This window comes from Oryzias latipes, chromosome 1, assembly GCF_053564925.1.
Source record: "Oryzias latipes strain Hd-rR chromosome 1, Olatipes_Hd-rR_3.1".
NCBI lineage: Eukaryota > Metazoa > Chordata > Actinopteri > Beloniformes > Adrianichthyidae > Oryzias > Oryzias latipes.
This window is the reverse complement of record NC_136237.1, coordinates 27,152,646-27,174,865: the sequence shown is the minus strand read 5'-3', so window position 1 is coordinate 27,174,865 and position 22,220 is coordinate 27,152,646. Positions and strand designations below refer to the sequence as shown.

General features: G+C 37.3%; 2 protein-coding genes across 3 annotated transcripts; both read left to right on the top strand.

Annotated features, from left to right (window-relative positions):
- Positions 1–17: 17 nt before the first annotated feature.
- On the top strand, positions 18–13,883 carry LOC144981222 (phosphatidylcholine:ceramide cholinephosphotransferase 2-like). Of its 2 annotated transcripts, none has more exons than XM_078952279.1 (6): positions 18–488; positions 7,992–8,481; positions 9,283–9,400; positions 9,883–10,036; positions 10,258–10,424; positions 13,140–13,883. In XM_078952279.1, the coding sequence occupies exons 2-6, from the start codon at positions 8,033–8,035 to the stop codon at positions 13,323–13,325; spliced, it is 1,074 nt and encodes a 357-aa protein (XP_078808405.1). In that variant the 5' UTR covers positions 18–488; positions 7,992–8,032; the 3' UTR covers positions 13,326–13,883. The 2 variants fall into 2 exon arrangements, with proteins under 2 accessions (XP_078808405.1, XP_078808407.1); XM_078952281.1 differs by lacking the exon at positions 18–488 and adding an exon at positions 6,253–6,378.
- Positions 13,884–15,431: 1,548 nt separating this feature from the next.
- On the top strand, positions 15,432–21,984 carry LOC144994435 (cytochrome P450 2U1-like). The gene is made up of 5 exons (XM_078952273.1): positions 15,432–15,999; positions 19,098–19,748; positions 20,590–20,751; positions 20,843–21,010; positions 21,095–21,984. The coding sequence occupies exons 1-5, from the start codon at positions 15,573–15,575 to the stop codon at positions 21,292–21,294; spliced, it is 1,608 nt and encodes a 535-aa protein (XP_078808399.1). The 5' UTR covers positions 15,432–15,572; the 3' UTR covers positions 21,295–21,984.
- The last annotated feature ends 236 nt before the right edge of the window (positions 21,985–22,220 follow it).

Sequence of the window (22,220 nt, the reverse complement as noted above, 5' to 3'; positions counted from 1 at the left end):
ATCACCGTCTATCCGTTAGAACTGCGAATGTCCGGGTAACCGACCTGATCTGAATCCGTGAAGGGTTCACACTTGAAAGGAAAATTCCAGGTGAATTGAGAAATATTGAATATATGTAGAAAATATAGAATTTTTACATTTAATACTTGCATTTTTCATGTTTCTTTAGTTGTATTGTAATAAATAAATAATCTGCTAGTGATACATAAGCAGATTTCTACAAAATTGAAAACATCGCACGCCAACTCCAGGAGCAGCAATTTCAAAAGAACATAGTTACAGGGCGACACACATGCGCTGATTACAGGACAGCCGTGAATTACAGAGGGATACTGGCGCGCTCGTGGCGCTTCAGGGAGGAGCGCCTCAGCAAAAGCTACAGACAGCTCCGCGCATTGGAACAGTGCAACCAGCGGCGGACATTCGGGCAGCATCTGGAAGCATCAGGGATTCCGAGGAGGACAGCAAGAAGGCCCAAGCAAGGAAAGGTAGGATGCATAAAAAACACCGGGAAAAATAAAGGAATGGACAAATCTTCCATGCGTTTTTGGCCTATTCGCGATGCGTTTGTAACGGTCGGGATTCTGTGGTGCCCAAGGGATGAAATCCAACTTTTAAGCCATATGGGGATGTAAACTGTACAGAACGTCTACTGCCAAACTCGTGTTTTGTTTAGATTAATGCCAAATATGCCGACATTTAGTAATAATTTGTGCATGATTTACCATTTTCCAATTAAAGGAACAGTCTATTTTATTCATTTACTGAAACCGCACAACTTTAGTTGTGATTTTCTTCTATTTTTAGATTTTCCGTTAACAGTTCTCTTTTTAGACTTGGGATAACCTGTTGCCCCACCCTCCAAGCCTTATGCATAACCTTGTGTTTAACACTGTGTGGGGTCACTGTGCTACACCCCAAGAGTAAACTTCAGAGGTGGCTGTGGTCCAAGCATCACATGTGCCAAATTTCCCACTCTATAATATGTATGTAAGGCATTTAAAAAAAGAAACACCCAGCCATGTCATTGACAGTCCTTTCCAGCATCCCTCATCATTTGTGGCTTTGGTACCCAGAAAAGAATGGATGTAGGGTTCTTGGACTAAGATATATCCAAGCTCCATGAAAAGACTTTCAAAATAGTGACTAAAGCAACCTTTAGTTAACCTAAAATGAATGTTAAGAAATCGACAAAAGACGATGACAATCTCTGAATCCAACAGAGCAATCAAAAATGATCATCTATGCCTATTTCCTGCCATGTTATCTTTAAGATTTAAAGATAAATTATTATGAAAGGTTACACTGTCTTTGGTCGGTTGTTGAGAATCCTCTTGATGTTCACAGAAGTGGTTTACGTTCAAGGCTTTGCTGCTCTGCTAATGGTGGAGCATGGACATTAACAAGTGTGAGAGTGGCTTTTAATTGCTTCCAAGCGGCAGTGGTTCCCTTTAATATCCTGCCGGTCGCCACACACCTTGCTTCAAAAGTGGGCATTGGCTTTTTTTAGGCTGAGCACTACTGTGAAGGGAAACATTGATCTTCAAATTCCTCCATGTGTGCAAAGCCCATCCTAAATTCTTTCTCAGAAACAGAATTTTTGCATTCCATCCCTTTGAATTAGAACATTTTTCTCCAATTTTGTCTTGTGCAAATGACAAGTTGATTTTTTTTAATATGCTGAGCTGACCTCCCTTTAAATTCACCAAGGACTTGCAACAAATCTGAACATAGTTTAATTTTCATCTACGTAGAACTTAAAAAGAACCTTACATATTACATAAATTATATATTTATTTACCTATAAACCTATTTACCTATATATTTATTGACCTATAACACTCCTAAAATATCAAATATGCTTTCATTTCATTGATTGATCTTTTTTTATTTGGCAGTTGTATTTCCTTATAGAATTCAACATGTCTAGGACTGCGCCCTGTACCGGTCCCCAGCCCGGATAAAATACAGTCAGGAAGGTCATCTGGCATTAAAAAAAACTCTCTGTCAAACCACCTATGCGAATCCGTGAAAGCTGACCTTTGAAGGGATAAGCCTATCGTTTAACAACATTGTTATAATCACTATTGATTTTGCTGTTATGATCCCAGTATATTGTCACAAAAAAATTGTGCAATGGGATTCTCCTTTCACTGCTCTAAAGAGGGAGATTCTTTAATGGGAGCTACAGTTTTGTAAACCAATGCAAGTCTGTAAAGAGCTAAAAAGCCCAAGCGGGCATCACGTTACATCTTCCTCACTACTTTTGTTGTCAGCTTATCTTTGGGTGTCACTGGTTCGTAGGAAGCAGGCCCTTCTCTGGGGTAGCTTATTTTTGGCCATTTGATGAAGGCCCTACATGACGGCGAGATGAAAATGAGTAGGTTGTAGGAGCAGCATGTTATTTAGAAGGACCCAGAACGAGGCGAAAACTGTGTGTCCCACAGTAAAACGTAGCCCTCAAAAGCAACTGGTAGACCCGAAATAGCTTGGGTGTGTGGAGGCAGCAGGGTTATTCATTAGTGCAGCTTGCGTCCATGCTGAACAGGGTTTTCTGCCAGCTTTCCATCACCACCCATCCCTTCAGAACACTGGCGACTGGGAAAATACTGTGCACTGTACAGCAGGGAGGAATGGACTGGAAAATTAGCCAAATGCAGACTGTGCCACTGACCTGCCGCCACACTGCACAGGCAGTGCAATTTAACAGTCACTAACCCCTTCCTCAAATTAGTGAGCGCCTCAGTACGTTAAAGCATCATTGGTGTTGTGTTTGTTCAACAAAACTGAACAAAAAAAATGGTGTTTGCCACATCTTTCCTGTTTGGCTTCAAAACAATAAGCTTCAAGAGTGATATGCACAGGACAAATGACGGGGTATTATAAAAACAGTGGTGTTAATTTCCCTCAGGCATTTGGCTCTAAATGGTGATGTAATTGGTGCATCTCTAAAATTCGTCTCACACAGAATCTGGCTCTCCCCTAAATGCCCTTCACTTCGCAGCTTGCAGCATAGCTCATGCAGAGCCACGACATCGCAACCCAGATCCAGCACAGTAATGGACTTATTTTGTCTTCTTGTTTGTTCTGATTTAATTTTCCATCTTGGTCAATATTAACATACCTTATGAACCTAGAAAGGTAGTCAGAGTTTTTGCTCTGTAGCCGTCCAACAGTTACATAACTGGGATTGAATCTGCTCAGTGAGAGTGCATTTTAACTTGAAATTTGACTGTTCTGTCAGGTATGAGCCGTCCTAAGAAAACATTTGAGAGCTGCCCTGTAACAAGCAGTACCTTCCTTTTTTTTTTGCTATTGAGTTTCTTTGCAAGTAAACACATTTGTGCTTTCCCAGAGGACTTTAATCGTAATGCATTCCAAGCGCAAAAGCAACATTTGGTCTATTAACAGTGCTGTTAATGGTACTTAAGTCTTTTTGAAATGGTCAACATCTCTGATGACACAAAGCACTCTACGATTAAAGACTGTAAATATTTCAATACCGAACATTTCTCTGGCTTATTTTCAAATTAGTATTGATTTTTGATTTGATTTTGATTTTATTGATTTATTTCAAGCATTGTAGTCAAAGCAATAAAGAATTTACACATATTTATCAAACTCATTACAGAAATGATGAAATGCATAGATTAAAAAGACAGAAAACAAAACAAAAATGTCATTTAAATCATATTTGCTTAATTAAATACAGTGATCAGTATAAGTAGAGTTGGATTTATTGCTTGAAAAGGAGTGGGAAGAAGCAAGCTTATATAATCCCACCCCTACTGAGTTCATTCATTTGATAGTTTTACAGTGTTTTAAATCCGGTTCTGATCAGATGGATTCTCTTCAAGTAACAAAATCCAGTGCCTAGTAATTCATTCATGATTTCAGTAAACAGTAACGGTACCGATATGTAATAATAATTGATTATCATTAGAACACATGATAACATTAAACCAGAAATTATTGCTACACATTGCAGATCAAGTAAACAAAATCAATAGCTTATTGATTGTAATTTAAACATTTCAGTAATCATTATTGCACATTACAATGTAACACTCTTATCTTCATATCCTGAAATAAGAGTTTCTTTATACATTTTCTTGAATATTTGAATATTTGAACATTTTTTGAGCTCATTACTTAAACCGTTCCATAGTTTAGTGCCACACACCGACACACGGAAACTTTTCTTTGTGGTTCTTATCAATTTGATCTTGAATTTCCTACATTCCTTCAGTCTGTAGCCTCCTTCATTTTCTAAGAACTGTTTTTGGATATTGAATGGTAACGATTTCCAACTGGCTCTGTATAAAAGTTGCGCAGTGTAAAAATCCACAAAGTCAGGCAGTTTTAAAAGTCTTGATTGATAAAATAGATTGTTTGTATGATCAAGATATCCGGCTTTATGTACAATTCTGAAGGCTCGTTTTTGAAGTAAAAAGAGAGAATGTAATGAACTTTTGTAATTATTCCCCCAAATTTCTATACAGTAGATGAAATATGGTAATATTAAGAAGCAGTACAATAAATATCTACTGTTGTATCCTAATATATGTTTAAATACTTTTTGAGACTTTAGTTTGTATGTGTCTGATGTGTGGCTTCCAACTCAGTTTGTCAGCGATAAAAAAAAAACTAAGAATTTGATTTCTGTAACACTTTCGATTAAGACATTATTTATTTCAATTGAGAGCTCTTTATTTGCGTTTTAGTTTCCAAAAAACATCACTTTGGTTTTATCTAGGTTCAAAGATAATTTGTTGTAATCCATCCATAATTTTATTTTGTTTAACTCTGTGTTCACCACCTTGATAAGTTCCCTATAATTGTCTATAGAATAGAATATATTTGTGTCATCAGCAAATAATATGAGTTTCATAAGCTTTGAAACATTGAATATGTCATTTATGTAAATATTGAATTGCAGCGGGCCCAGAATTCATCCTTGTGGGACACCACAACTTATCTCTTTGGTTTCAGATGTATATTCATCAATCTTGACAAATTGTTTTCTTCCCGTTAAATAGCTTTTGACCCAAGCTAGCGCTAGTCCTCTTATCCCATACACTTCCAGTTTTTCAAGTAGGATGTCATGATTGAGATTGTCAAATGCTTTTTTTAAGTCAATGAAAATTCCAGCTGCATATTTCTTTTTGTCCAGAGCATTTGTGATTTCCTCCACAGCATCAATGATAGCCAATGAGGTTAATCTATTTTCTCTAAAGCCATATTGGTTTTTTAATTCATAATGTTGTGTTTTTCAATAAATAAAGCTAATTTATCATTGAATATTTTTCCTAAAATTTTTGAGAATTGTGGAAAAAGAGAAAATATAGTAGTATCTATAGTTTGTAAATTGGTGTTTGTCTCCACTCTTATAGATAGGAATCACTTTGGCTATTTTCATTTGGTTTGGGAATCTCCCAGTTTGTAATGATAAGTTACATATGTATGTTATAGGCTTAGATCCACTATAAATGATTTTTTCATCACCTTCATATCTATATCCTCACAATCTTTTGAGTTTTTACTCTTGAAATTATTCACAATTGATATCAGCTCATTTTCGTTCACATCAGAGAGAAAGATTGACTGTGGGATCCTTTCTATGGGTGGATTATTGTCTTTGCTGGTTTTGCATTTTGGAATTTCCGCTGCCAACTCTGGACCCACATTTACAAAATAGTTATTGAGACCATTTGCTGCTACATTGATGTCATAACTTGACCCTTCTCATCTGTAAGGTAATCTGGATAAGTTCGCTTTTTTGTCCCATTTTTAATGATGTTATTTAATATTTCCCAAACTCGCTTTACGTTGTATTTAGTCAAAGTCAAAGTCAAAGTCAAAGTCGGCTTTATTGTCAAATGTACTGCATCCATAAAGACATACAGCACAGATGAAATTGCTTTCCTCTCACCCCACAGTGCAAGCAGCATATAAAAAATAAAGAAATAAATGACTTAAAAAATAGATAAAAAGACAGCAATAATAAGAAGAATAACAGGAGTCTAAACAGTGCAGAGAGCAATGAGATGGTTAAAGTGGCAGTTTAAAGTGACAACAGTGCTGAGAACAGTAAGTGGATGAGTTAGTGATGGCAGTCTTTGGTGAAAGTGGTGATCTGAACTGTTGTGAAAGTTTTCAGTGTGGGCTTGTAGGACGGAGTGGAGGGGCCAGAGGGGGGAGGGCAGGGAGGGAGTTGAGTGTCCTTATCGCCTGATGGAGGAAACTGTCTTTTAGTCTGCTGGTTCTGGCCTGCAGACTTTGCAGCCTCCTCCCTGATGGCAGCAGGTTGAAGTGTCTCTGGGATGAGTGTGAGGGGTCCCCTGCAATCCTGATGGCTTTGCGGGTGAGGCGGGAGAGGTAAATGTCATTCAGTAGATTATTGAAGTACACTTTTTTACTGTAACGTGTTATTTCAGTTAGTTTATTTTTATATGACTTATATCTTTGTTCAGTTTCTCTTGTCCTCTGTTTTAAGAATTTTTTAAAAAGGTTATTTTTCTTTTTACAAGCATTTTGTAGACCGGTGTTTAACCAAGGGCATTTGGCAAATTTGTTCTTGAATTTATAAATTGGACATTTCTTATTGTAAAGTGAGCTAAATATTTCTAAAAAACATTTATAAGCAATATCGACATCTTTCTCTCTGTACACAGACTTCCAGTTTTGTCTGGACAAGTCATTATTTAGAGCATTCATGGTTTTTTCATTTCTTAACCTTTTGTAGACTGGTTCTTTTATAATTTTCTTTGTCTTCACATTGATGTCAAATAGTGCAAAAACTGGTAAATGATCAGTTATGTCACATATCATTAGTCCACTCATATGAGTGTATTCTATATTATTTGTAAAAATATTATCAATGAGAGTAGCACTTTGCGTAGTGATTCTGCTGGGTCTTGTTATGGTTGGATATAAACTCATAGCATACATCCTGCTGATAAAGTCGTCGGTGGCTTCATGTTTGCTGGGGTTAATCAGATCGATATTGAAGTCTCCACAGATGTATAATATTTTGTTATTTAGAGAGGTAAACATCTTTTCCATCCAGTCACTGAACACTTCTAAGCTTGACCCTGGCGACCTATAAACACAGCAAACAATGACATTTTTCCCTGAATTGTTACATATTTCAATTGTGAGACATTCCAGTATTCCATCCACTGCGACAGACAATTTATCAATTACCGTAAACTTCATATTTTTTCCACATATACTGCGACTCCTCCACCTTTTTTGTTTACTCTGTTCACATAGTTAAGTTCATAGTTTTCCAATTCAAAGTCAGCGTCCTTGTCGCGGCTGAACCAAGTCTCAGATATGGTTATGATATCAAAAGGAATGCCCGATGTTCTGTAAATAGTCCTTGATGTCTTCAAAGTTGGTATACATGCTTCTGCTGTTAAAGTGAATTATTGACAGTTTTTCTTCTGGGTTAACTGAGTTTTTAAAGTCATCTATGCTGTAATATTTGCAGTCCATATTAACAGTGGAAAAGAACTGATCAGGGTCGATGTCTTGAAGGTTGTTGTCATTATCACTGAATATTTGGAGGTCGGTTTGCTCATCATTCAGATCTCTCTGAGAGTTGTGGTTGCGGGTGACTGTTGAAGAAAAAGTGTTGTTTTTTTTAGAAGCCATGGATAGTAGAGTTTGTCTCCTCATTTCGTAAGACCAGGAACTTCACGTATCTATTGTTTAGACTGTAGTGGGTAAATATTTTTCCAAATCTTGCAGGCTCCTGATAAGAACAACCTTGGACTGCTCAGGGGAGCCACAGAGTTTGGCATAAATTTTACAGTCTTTTACCCAGGTTCCTTGAATTTTCCCCTGCTTTTTTATACAGTTATCTAAAATATGTTTTAAGGAAAGAAAACAGATACATTTTCATTTTTTCCCTTTAATGCAACCAAGCAATAAAAGCATCCTCAATAATTCCACATCTAACACTTTTTTTTTCTGTATCTTGGCAGCTGGAGAGTGTTTCTTCCTAAGGTGGACTGAACAGACACTCATGGCTTCACAGGAGCTTGGAAACGCCAGGGAGTCTGCCACTGATAATCTGAAGCCAAAAATTGACAATGATGCCGAGCCCAGCACCACGAAACCCTGCCCCGTCCACGCTCCGAGTGGCGAGGAGGCCAAGAGGGGTTTCCGGAAGGGCATGAGCAGACACAATGACTATGTGAAAATCACAGTGCCTGAGTCTAAAGTCAACCGTCTCCCCACCGAGTGGTGGAAGACAGTGATCGCTTTTTTCTACGCTGCTTTTAACCTGGTCTTGACAACCGTGGTCATCACCGTCGTGCATGAGAGAGTCCCACCTAAAGAGACTAGCCCACCCCTGCCTGATAAGTTTTTTGACTATATCGACCGGGTCCAGTGGGCCTTTGCAGTGACAGAGATCAACGGCATGCTGCTGCTGGGCATCTGGATGATCCAGCTGTTTTTCTTCAAATACAAGTAAGAACCATTTGGTTTTCTTTTGATAGATTTGTGATTGAAGGTGAATGACTTCTCATTGTAGATTCTGCTTCCCAAAAAAGGTTTTTTATGTTGTTCAAGTTCTACAGCTCATAAAAGATTAATAATTGATTTTTTTGTATTTTAATGTGCCATACATTTACAGAGAAAATTACAAGTATCATTCAAACCAAACGTATTTAAATAGACACTTAAATCAGGATCCGGATGGTGGGTGAATAGACAAAAAAATATCTAGCGTGGATTTTAACGTTTCCTTGTAATTTAAAAAATAAAAATCATCAGTTATGAAACTTTAATCCTTTTCTTTTAATGACCCATTGCCATATTTGTATAATTTTCAGTCTGGTTTGTTTTTAATTTAATCTAAAATAAAAACAAGAAGTGTTTACTCCACCCTATGATTTATATAGATGGAAATAATAGAAGGATATGGACTATATCAGGGAACCTAAAACTCTAAAGCCATCCCTAAATGTTATTCCCAACATTTTATTAAAGTAGATCTCTGAAGAAACTGCTTTTTAGTCAGGAACCTGATACTTTCAGAAAACCTTCCCTTTTTTAGGCAATTAATAGGATCAGAAACTTAATCCAAAGTTCCTCCTCACCAATTTATGATTACTGTTAAGTAGAAAATAAAATGGCATCAAACCAGAATCAGATTTGGGAAAAATGTGTGATTAGGTATATTACTCAAAGCAAAGTTGTAACCTTCAATAACAAGTAAAGAAGTGGAAGTGTGCACACGAGTGACATGTGCTTCATTTCCATCTGCAGGTCTATTGTGTTCCGAAGGTTTTTCTTCCTCATCGGCACCCTGTACCTGTACCGTTGTGTGACCATGTACATCACCACCCTGCCTGTGCCTGGCGTGCACATGACCTGTGCTCCTAAGGTGAGCATCGCTAAAGCAACATCTGGTATTATTTTTGGACATTCACGCAGCAGATGCTCTATAAATGAAAAAGCAAGAAAGAAAGTCTTTTATGGCCTCAAGTGCACCAGGGATATTGAGGTACTTCCATGTCTGATCTGAAACATGTGCTTTTGGCATTTGCTTGCTGAGTGAGTGGTACAAAAACATCATACAGCTGCACTGCAGGACTTTTTGACCCAATATTTTTTTAATAGAAGCGCAGTAGAGGGTTATATTAAATTCTTTGTTTTCAATTAATTTCCTGTTTTAATGTGACAACTATAAAGTTATCATGCAAGCAGAGAGAAACGGCCAATTTGAGTTGTAAGTCGAGGATCTCGAGGTGTTAAATAGAGACTAAACTCAAGAAATAAGCTTGTTATTTTCAAAATGTTAGACAATTCAGATGTTTGTGTCCTACAGTACTTCAAATAATTGTTTGAGTTTGTTCCTTTTGGCAGCTTCACGGAGACTCCCAAGCAAAAATTCAGCGAATTCTGCGGCTGATGTCAGGTGGAGGCCTGTCCATGACAAACTCGCATCTGCTGTGTGGAGACTTCCTCTACAGTGGACACACAGTGATGCTCACCCTCACCTACTTGTTCATTAAGGAGTGTGAGTACCATTTTAGTTTTGCATCACACAATAATGCATGGTCCTCCTAAATCAACTTGTTTGTTTTAGTATTCAGATCTGAATTTTCTTTGTATATTACTTTTTTTTTGTGGTTTGGTGTAAATTGTCTGCTAAAACCCTATCGATACAGGAAATGTGTTGTCTTTGTCATTTCAGTTAAAAGGAGTCATGTTTTTTTTTTTTTTTCCGTTTTATGTTAGACTCGCCGCGGTCGTTTTGGTGGTACCATCTCATATGCTGGCTGCTGAGTGCCGTGGGTGTGGTCTGCATCTTGGTGGCCCATGAGCACTACAGCGTGGACGTAGTCGTGGCCTATTTCATCACATCCCGTCTGTTCTGGTGGTACCATACCATGGCCAACCTACAGGTCAGGATACTGAGCGGCAACATGCACCCACAGCTGCAGGACACAGCTCTTTATTTGGAAGTCTACAACAAGTTTACTATTACTGAGAATCATATAGTTAAGAGTTTCAGATGCTTCACTTTTCAATGTTTTATACTTATAAAATATACCTTTTAATGTCTGCTTTCTTGAAATTACCATTGAGTTTTTGAAGTACTCCCTCTAGTGGAGACTGTAGAAACAAACTGCTTTGCAACGAAGGTCAACTGTCACAATAGTTCAATAAAGAAGAGCAGCTATAAATAGATTTACATTGAAAAAAGTTTTAGCAAAAATGGAGAATAAACCAAAAAATATGCCGATATATATTCAACATTTTTATCACATCCTGAAACTTAGAAATTAAGGTCAAAAGGAAAGCTCAACTTTAGTCTGATTCTGCCTTAAAATATAAGAGAATTTGAATGGGAAATTGATATAAGAAATTGTTTGGAAAGTAGATTTTTTTTTCATTTTGCCTGAAACATCCTTTCTGCTGGTCTAAGATGACTTTGATTTGTTTTTTCTTCTGTTTTGTCTGTTAATGTTCAGTGGCATGTTTGCACAAGTAAGATCAAAAAGTAGCACAGTCTCCTTTTTTACACGTTTTACTAGAGATGGGTAGCAACAAGTTACATTTATTTCAGTAACTTTTTGCACTAAAAGCACAGCTTAGAGTAGTTTTACTGAAACCCACTTTTTACTTTTTGCAGAGGCAATAAACAGCACTCTTACTCAGCTACGATTGTCGATCAAATAACTTTATATTTTTTGCAATATTTGCATCATTTATTAAAAATGTGTACAATGGTATCTGCCGAATAGCAGTATCATTAAAATGTTGCATGAATGGGTTAATAATGAACGGTGGGAAGTATAGAGACTTTTGGAGAATGTCTTCTCAATACAACTGAAGTTTGACTTTATACATTAGCACATCAGCAAAAATATTTCAGTAAAACAGCATGTGGAGGTTAAAGTAACAATGATTTAACACTACAAGCTTGCTGAAAGTTTTTAAAAACGGCAGAAACTTTATGCTGCACTTTTAAAAATGGAAAACCAAGTTTTTGATCGGTTTTCATTTTTGTTTTGTTTTCCAGGTTCCATAAGTTTTAGATCATAAATCAGACATGTTCAAATCAATACTTAAGTTATTTTTTTATACCCGTGAATTTTCCCCCCATCACCCAACAAGATACTGCATTGATTTCTTTAGTATCATTATTTGGGAGTAAAGGGAACTCTTATATGGGTGTTTAGTTACAACATATATTAGGCTGCTTCTTGTAGCTTGTGTGATAACATGCTTTTTCAGTCTCATGTGTGCGGTAAAAATTGATCTGCTTTGGCTACAATGTTCAGTGCCATGTTTTACAAAAAAATTAAAAAAAAACGAAAAGATGGAGATGATGATTTGACTCAGCAGTTATTACACTGACTCTGAATTCCTGTTATATAAGAATATTCTCACATTTGATGCAATCTGATCGACAGCCAAGGCTTGACCCAATTTAGGTCACCGAGCAAATTGGCAAAGAAGAAAAAGGATAAAAATGTTGCAATAGACCAATGTTCAGGGCTCAGCCCAATGCAAATTATTTATTTGTCTGACCCTTGGAGAACTGTTATCAAGAGATATGAGCCAAACTCTTGAAACATGCTTTGTTGCTCCTAAATTTATAAGAAAATATAAGACACTGAGAACTTATTTGTTCATATTTTACATTTTCGCATACTTTTTTTAGTAGAAAAATGACCTGTGTCATCTGGTTAACTGTTGTTTTTGTTACCAAGCAAATACCACAAGGAGCAGAGAAAATAAACTTGATGTAAGCCAACAGAAAATTATGGAGATGTATCTGAGGATGTTTTTGTATATTCCTCTATGCATGTTAAGGCCTTGTCACACAGCCACTATGTACATTTTGCGCATTTTCTACGTATAAAATTTCTGTCTTTTGGGATACGTGCTTGATCTATGTAATTCATACGTGTTTCTTGCCTTCGTCTTTCGTTGATGTGTGCAGACGGGTCTTTATGTGAATTCGATTTTAAGCTGTTCAAAATTTTTTGTTGGTTGAGAATTACACAGTTTACGCGTATTTGACGTAGTTTATACGCAATTTCTACGTAAAACTTACGTAATGATTTTAGTGAGATATGGCTTTCTGTGGCTTTCCACGAGTGTTCCTGGTATGTCCAACGGACTTTTCATGTACCACCAACGTATAACTTTTATATCACGTATACAGCGCACATATCACAATACGTTACATAAATGATGCACTAATCACTAATGAATTGCATGTAAACAGCGCAACAATCACAAACGGTTCATGTTCTACATTGAGTTACGTGTCCTTTGCGCGGTTTATTCGTACCTCTTCCGTGGTTTTAACATGATTCATTCATGATACATTTGCGACAGTTTCACGTAGACCACAACTTTTTTCCACATATATTCACGCTAGACCAATTTTCCTCTGTGCAATTTGGGCAAAATGTATGTAGTGGCTGTGTGACACCGCCTTTAGTAGCAACCACCTACCAACGCAACATCCGAAGGAACGATGATAAAAAAAATGAAAAAGTGCTGTGAGAATGTGTTGGTTCTTTTCTTGATACAAGTCAATTTTTTCACAACTAAATGATTTATTTTAATTTTTCCAATTCTTTTTTTTTTTCTTGTAACAGACCCTAAAATGCTCACCCAACAACTATCTCACCAACACCTGGTGGAACCCATTGTTTAACTTCCTGGAGAGGAACGTGCAAACGTCGGTGCCGTGCTCCTTCATTTGGCCCCTCACCTGGCCGTCTGTATGCTTGAAGAATCCCTGCAAGACGTACTCCATGGTACAAAGCACACGGGAGGAGTAACGCTCCTCAGATGCTGTAGCACCTTTGCCTGTCACCTTTACCACCCTTTGGAGTGGAGTTCACTCAGTCAGTATTGTCTATTGTGCAGGGACCAAAATCTACCTACTTAATCCTCATTCATAGAATATAGGTTAGAGAAAAAGAGAATTACAGCAAAAAGGATGATTAGGAATTTTACCACTGTGGTTTATTTATAAGATAAAGTGCTGCAATGAGTTACAGCTTTTTTGTTACACTAATCTTTTTCTTATTCTCTTGATATCACAACTACTTTTATTTCAACATAGCAGCTTTATTCTTCCAGTACTTTGTTTTAGTAGATGAAAACTGCAAATACTGCAATGTGTCTTTAGTGTGACCTCAATATGATATAGTACTGAGGTCACAAGGTGCCTTAGTGTTTTCAACATCTGTAACTGTACCAAAGCTGCCATTTTTGTCTTAAATTCAACTTTATATTCTTTTAATTTCATTGAGTTTGTGTTATTTGCAGTAGCCATACATTTGTTAACTGTAGTACTCAAGTTGTAGCACTCTAATAAAATATAATTGTAATGATTTACTGCATAACCTTCCTTTTTTTAATTACAATTTTAGATTGTAAAATACATTTTTATACAGATTAAAAGCTGCATCAGACACAACAATTAAAACGGCAGTTGCAGTAATTTTACAATTGAAAAAAATGATCTTTAGATGTGTTTGTTTCTTTTTTTTAAGGATTTCAGTTGTTCCTTTACATTTTCTGGAAAAAAACACTCAATAATGCAATAATGGGGGTTAGAGAAACTAAAACGGAGGCTCAGATTAGGGAGAAACCTGACATTTGACAAAAAAAATGTGTTTTTATCATACATGTGGCAAGAATGATTGTCAAATGAAAGTTCTGAGTTCTTCTTTTGAAGTCCTTTTTTGCTCACAAAACCCTGCTATACTTTTTATATTATACTTTGTTCTATGTGTTTTTTTTTTTGTTCTTCTTTGGTACTGTGTTGGTGACTGCTTCAGTTTTATTCTCCAAGTGGACAGTGACAATAAAGGAATATCTTATCTCTTACCCCATCTTACTGACAGCTCCAACAATGCAGTCATGATTATTTTAAAACAACATTTTTTTGTTGTGGGAATTCACATTAAAGTTGATAATTATGTGTTAAGAAGTCTTTAGTTGTTAGTGTACATTTAAAATCCACCACAAATGAAACATTTGGAATATATGACTTATTTACGTTTTTCTGTTTGGACAGATTTTATTATGATGTGCCAGGCATCTTTTTTTAATCAGATTGTCTTTGAGTACAAATTTTAAAAATAGGTGAAGCCTCCCCAGACCGCACTTCCCTGCTTGAAACGTGTTTCAACCAGGAACTGGAATCTCCCAAACCCGCCCAAATTATGTCCATCCACCTAAAGCTATTTTTACCCACAAAGCTGCCCTATTGGGCAGAAAACAGCCCAGTTTGACAATGCTGCTGTGTTTGCTGTCTAACTTGCAAGTCTCTGCCTTGCTGGTCACTGGAATATACCATTGCTGCTGAAGGACAGGGGAGGACCAAACACTTTTGCACAATCAATCTTATGCCAGTTCAGTGATTTTAGGGTGCTTTTTAATGACAAAGTTAGATAATGATGAATGCAAAATTTATTTTAGGCATTTTATTAAGTGTTCAGCTCGGGGCCCCAAGAGTATCGGGGGCCCCAGGCTATCACCTATGTATGCCTAATGGTAATTCTGCCTCTGTCTTTAGGTATATGAAACCGAAATATCTAGAATGCAATGCTGCCTTGGTACTTGCCGAACGAAATATCTTACTAGGAACTCATCATTGAAAAAGTTTGAAGGAGGTAAACTTAAAGATAGAAAAACATTGAGCTGATCAATTAGACAGACCAAACACTTTGTTAAATTCTGACCATAGGGGGAAACATAATTATAGTTTTAATGTTTTTTTTAATAGATTATAAAAAGAAAAGAAAAACAAAAAAGGGGTCTGTAAAAACGGGAGAGATCCATTCACTGTAAATAAGACCTATGAAAGGGGGCGGGGCACTGTTTCTCTTTTAGTGCTGATAGACCAATCACAGTCTGCCTGAGAACTGTCGGCCAATAGGAGCGCTGTAACGGAAGGAGGCTGTTTTCGTCCTCTCAGAACAACACAGGAAGAGCATGTGAACGGCGCGGACACCGTTTTTTCTTCCGAAAATGCCCTGCTGGCTCACCAAATTTGGTATATTTTAACTCTCGCCATGGTTTCATCGTCGTTTGGACTCATTTGGAGCTCTGTGCTGTCGCTTTCAAACCTTTTAACCTCACTTCTGTTCTTGCTAGTCTATTATTTAGTCCGTTTTTATCAGAAGCAGCGTACAATATACAAAAACATTCCTCCAGGTCCAAAGCCGTGGCCTGTCGTCGGGAACTTCGGCAACTTTTTCGTGCCTCCTTCTGTTAGGACGAAAATCGCAGGTCAGCCGAACAGCACCAACGCTATAGAAATTGAGGCTTTAAGGCAGCAAGCCACCGTGTTCGGGAACATACACAGCCTTTTCATTGGCGGCCAGCTGATCGTCGTTCTGCACGGCTTCCATCTGATCAGAGACGCCCTCCTCAACCAGCCGGAGGTTTTCTCTGACAGACCTGACATCCCTCTCGTCACCATCCTGACCAAACGCAAAGGTAAGCAGCTCATCTATAAACAATACCGGGAAATGAGGAAAGCTGGGACACATTTATCTGATTATTATAGTTACAGAAGAAATATCAAAAGTTCAAATTCATATTTTTTAAGGAACATAAAAGAGGTCAAATTAACACACTTTTATTTTCAGACTCAGATGTGGTCCATAGAAAAAAGATACAAATACAGTATACATAATAAAAAGTAAAAAGATATAAATTAAAAAGAGTATAATATTGATTTAATTATATTATAATTGACTAAAGGAGCTTAAAAGTTTTTTTTTAATGGCATTATTAACATATAAACACATGTATGGGGAAAGAGCAACTTTAACTTGGTTGTTGACACATTTAGAGGCTTGATTATTATTGTATGTGTGTGCAGGAGTTCTAAAGCCTCCTCAGCTTGTCTGCTTCTTCTTTGTGGTCAGAATCAGATTCCAATTCCCATTTTAGAAAATAACGCTGTTTCAGTTGGCAACATTTTTGCTTGAGAAGAAGATATCATAGTTTTGCATATGCCAAATGTTACTGTAGCTCTGCACAGATGAATTATTGAGAAAAAAAGGCATTGTTTTAAGATTTAAAAGAATCTTAGATCAATTCTTTTTCATGGTCCATTTTTCTAAAAATCTACACTTTGATTTGACTTGAAATGGTTTATTTCAAGCAATCAAATAAGAATAATACACAAAAACAAACAATCATCAGTTATACATTCACACAAGGACGTATCAAACTTAGTATAATTAGACATTAAATCAAAGATTGCTTGAAAGGGAGTAGAAGGAAGCAAACTTATATAATCACATCCGTTCTACCGAAACCATTTTATTAAATGATTTATCATTATCCGGTTCATAACTTTTATCAGAAAGAGTTAAGAATCCTGAAGTATCAATAAATCACACTTCAGCTACAAATGATTTGATCTTTCTTATATAAGTTCAGTAATTAGACCCAAAGCACCATAGAGTCACACACACATTCACACACTGATGGTGGCTCCCCTGCCGAGCACTGTCGCCAACATTCCACCAGAGATAAGGTGGGCTTCAGTGCCTTGCCCAAGGACACTTCGACATATGCTGGCAAGGTGGGAATCAAACCTGCAATCTTCCGATCAGAGGTTAAACGGCATATCACTGCACCACTTTGATGAGAAATGACCTAAATAGTTTCAGAATGTGAAAGGTTTCAGTATTTTGATTTAGCATGTCTGACATGTCTTTCACCTACGTTTTCAGTCAGTGGTGTTGAATCTGCCATGTTTTTATGAAGTGATATATGCCAAGACATTGCAATCAAAACTTTCTATGTAGCAAATGAAAATATGAAATATTCCTTAAAAAACTTTTTTTTTTGCTTTCAAAACCTTTTTTTTCCTTAAAAACGTTTTTGTTTTCAAAAACTTTTGTTTTTCTCAAAAGAAAAAAACCTTTTGTTTTCAAAAAAAAATTTCCATTGCAACACAAATATTTTCACATGCGTTGTGTCTCATCTCCCTTTTTTCCCTATCTTTGATTTTGCGTTCATACCTTTCATCTTAGCGTGACATAGCTGCTGCTTCATACCATCAGGTCAGATGGAGTGTTGGATGTAACTAATTATAAAGGGGATGTTTCACAGTAGCATATTGTGTTATGTTGTTGTTTTTTTGCTTTAACAGAGCAATATAAAGGATTGCCAAAAGTAATTGTAATAATAAATGTAATTGTTCAAAGCAGTGAGGTCATAAAATGTTTGCATTAAAAAAATCTCCTACATCCTTTTTCTGCATGTGGTCGATCACTTAGAGCTTTTTTTGAATACATATGGACAGATAGACAGAAAAAACTCACCATCATAACTTAGCAGATAATAACATTTTCTATTTATATGGTGTGTTTATGTGTCTGGACTCATTTCATTCTCCCATGTCATCAGTCAGCCAATATTTGGTGGTTTCATTCAGAGCTAACTCCTCCTGTCGGCTAAAACAGCTTCAGATGATAAAAATATGAAAGCCAAATTATTACAAAATACTGTGGTTATGCCAATATTATTGGTATGATGATGCAAATAAGTGCTAATCAGCTTACTATAGTGGGAAAGCCATAATTAACTTAAGAAATTGGACTGACTTTGATGTCATCAAAATTAGCCTAAATTATTAGAGCACAAAGTATTTAGCCATCTTAAAGCTAATGGGGGGGTACTTCCATCCAGATTCTCATTTTCAGGCCAAAATCCAGTAAAATGTTGCATCCTGGCCAGACTCAGGGATCCAGACCATCTTCGTCTTACGGGTTAACAGAGGGAGGGAGGGTTTTTTATTTTTTTATTCATTTTTTGATGCATTCCATAATTCTTTTATACATGTTTGCGAAAAAGATCTTTCCGAGGCAAAAAAATGGAAATGAGAAATACAGGAAGTAGATCAGGAGAGAGCAAAGTGGGGAGCAGACATGGAAAAGCCGATGGCTGCAGGAAGAGAGATGAGGAGGAACGAGAAGTTTCAGCTGCAGAGATGGAGGGATGGAGAGCCCGAGCTCAGAGCAGAAGACCACCTCCTGATGTTTCTTGTAAACAAGTGATATGCTCCATGCTTCTGTCTCTGGGTTTTACTCTGAAAGGATCGTGGGTTTTCCTATGTAAATACCTTGCGAAGCTCCAAATGTCACAATATCTTGGTAAATCATAGCAGAACCGGTTCTATTCAACTGTAAGTTGAAGTTTTAAGTTGAATTCATTTATATTGCGCTTTAAAATAAAATATAGCCTGCATGTTAAAAGCTCAACAAATGAAAACAACATTTTATCAGATATGATCAGTATCTGCTGGTCCAGACATCACACAGTAAAACAGAGATCAGGTGCCTTGAAGAAGGCCCTGTAGTGGAGTTAGCTTAAAGAACAAAGGGATTGTCAAAATAAACGTGACCATTATGCTCATTTTCAGTGAAAATAGCTAAACTAGCTTTATATCAAACTAAGAATGAGGTAATTTGGAAAAATCCATACCTTAATCCCATGCTGAGTAATATATTTTCATAAACCCATGGACAGAAAACAAACCAAAACAAAAGCTGATGTCTTGAAATCTCCAATTTCAGGAATCGTTTTTGCCCCCTATGGACCAGTATGGAGAAAACAACGCAAGTTCTGCCACACCACACTTCGGAGCTTTGGCTTGGGAAAGCTGAGTTTGGAACCTTGCATACAACGAGGCCTGGCCGGCGTCAAAGCAGAGCTGCTCCGGCTGAACGAGGAGCGTGGCAGTGCCGGCGTGGACCCAGCCACCCTGATCGGCAACTCTGTGTCAAACGTCATTTGCTCCCTGATCCTGGGCCAGTGCTTCCACCACCACGACGTGGAGTTCCGCACAATGATACGCCTCATGGAACACGGGCTGAAAATCTGCATCAACAGTCCAGCGGTCCTCATCAACATCTTTCCGCTGCTCTACTATTTGCCTTTCGGCGTTTTCAAGGAGTTACGGCAGGTGGAGCGTGACATCACCGCGTTCTTAAAGAGGATTATTGCGAAGCACCGTGACACGCTGGATCCCGACAATCCAAGGGACCTCACAGACATGTACTTGATAGAGATGTTGACTCAGCAAGCTGCAGGAGTGGAGGACAGCAGCTTCACAGATGACTATCTCTTCTATGTTATAGGAGACCTCTTTATTGCTGGCACAGACACCACTACCAATTCCATTTTATGGTTTCTGCTATACATGATCTTACACCCTGACGTCCAAGGTAAAAGCAGCAACAATCCAGTCTGCGTAATGCCTCAAAAATGTCCTACTATTGTCCTCTAAACTGCAGATTTTACATTAACCCTAGAACACTTCCGCTAAAATAAGTTACACCATCACTTTTGCCGTTGTTTTTGGTACCCGATATAATATACCCAACAAAAAGTAGTTGTCAAAAAATAGATCCAGACATGACAACACATGATAAATTGTAGTGATTTTCTTTTATTTTCAACTGTGGTATGTATAACAAAGTGAAAAAGAAAAACAGGAAGTTCCTAAAGCATGCTCAAAAATTACTGAAAAGTAGGAATTTGAGAACAAAAGATTTTTAATAAATAATAAAATGATGCTAGGAGGTTGGTCTTTGGTCTCCCTTTTCCCGGACATGTCAGACTTCCCTGGTGAAGACACAAACATGGTTAAATTCATGTAAATAGTTTTGCTCGGATGAAAACCACCCGGTGATAGTGCTCTAGGGTTAAATCCTTATAAATACCCAATAGGAACTGCAGTAATATTTATTGGACATTATCACTTGAAAACCATAACAGACTGTGAAAAATAGTTGTTTTTTGCATTGATAGTAATAGTAATGCATTTTATGGATCAGTATCTTTGAAACATGTAGATTGTACTTCATTCTTTTGGGTTATTTTTGGCAAACATTGCCTGCATATAAAGAGACTGTAACATTTTTAAAGGCTTAGAGATGTTTTACTGATAAAATACAAAACATCTGTAGAAAAAGAAAGGAGTTGTCCAACTCTAATACAATGACTTTTTGACATTTAGCCACTTCTTACATTTTGTTCTGATTGGGTTTTGATGTCCGTTTGAAGACAAAGCTCAGGCCGAGATCGATGGAGTGGTGGGAAAACATCGGGTTCCCTCCGTGACGGACAAAGGAAGCTTGCCGTTCACGGAGGCCACCATCATGGAGGTGCAGCGGCTGCACTCAGTGGTTCCCCTTGCCATTCCGCACATGACTTCAGAGACAACAGGTAATCAGCCTATGGGTCTTCACGCAACAGAATCATGTCACAACCATCCACTTTTTTCTTCTTTTTTTTTAAAATATTTTTCCTCCTTCAGTGTTCAGAGGTTACACTATTCCAAAGGGAACAGTTATTTTTCCCAACCTGTGGTCCGTGCATAGAGACCCAACACTTTGGGAGGATGCTGACTCGTTCAACCCCTCGCGGTTCTTGGACAATGAGGGGAATCTGCTCAGGAAAGAGTACTTCATACCATTTGGCATTGGTATGCTTTTCTTTTACCCGTACATTAAAGATGACATGTATGCCGATGCAAGTTCACCTCTGGTTCCACTCATGTGCCTTCCAGGTCGCAGAGTCTGCATGGGAGAGCAGCTAGCTAAGATGGAGCTGTTCCTGACGGTCACCACTTTACTGCAAGCCTTCAAGTTCAGACATCCTGAAGGAAATCCTCCACCTACCGTGAAGGAGCGCTTCGGCCTGACCATGGCGCCCTGCCCTTTCAGCGTGTGTGTGACTCCTCGAGGTGGACCAAATTTAAATCCCTGAAAAACTAGGCAGATGGACAGAACCATTGAAAATGGTTCCTGTTAGAGCGCCACAAAATGCGAAATCATTGTGACGAATGGATAATCCATTGGTCTCTAGCACTTGAACAGTAACACATAACAGTGTTATGCTTTTATATGAAAAGTGCTTTATAAATAAAGTTTGATTGATTGATCTCTAGGGCATATTGAAAATGTGGTTTTAAGTTTTCCATACTAAAGAATTTAGTTAGTTGATTCTTTTTGACTAACATTTTTACCTGTGTTTGGTCCGGTTTCTCATTTCAGATCAAAAACTATTCAATCATGAATATGCTGCTGACGCCTTGACGCCTGAATTTATTTCCAGCAATAAAAAAAAATCACTTTTTGCTATCAAAGATGCTAAATTAAGGTAATTTTGGAGCCCAAGTGGTTGGATCCATATTTGCATCTATAGGTGTCAAGGGATTCATTTTTTTCCAAGGAAAAGACCATTTCAATAGTTGAATTTCAGTGTTAGATCAAAATGTTAAAGAATATAAGGACTAGTGGATCAGATCTGAGTTGATTTTTTTTTTAAATCATTGTTTTGATTCATGAATGTTGAAATGTAACGAGTAGTTATAATTTTTTTTGTAAAAACATGTAATAAGCACAGTTAAATTATGTAAGATTATTTGAATTTTAAATAAATTTTAAACGAAATTCACATTGTTGGTGGTGGTATCATTTTTTTTTTCATATACTGTATTTTTATTGGATATGTAGTTTCCATCATGTAGTAAAAGTGCTAAACAAAAGAAGTTTGATTGGATTTGATTTGATGACTGTAGGAGCTAAAGGCGTAGAAACTATTTAACTAAGTTCTAGCTCCTTTGATACACTGAGATGTGCGACGCCAGAGTTGATTGACGCGCCAAGCGGGCTGTCGTTTCCTTATACGAC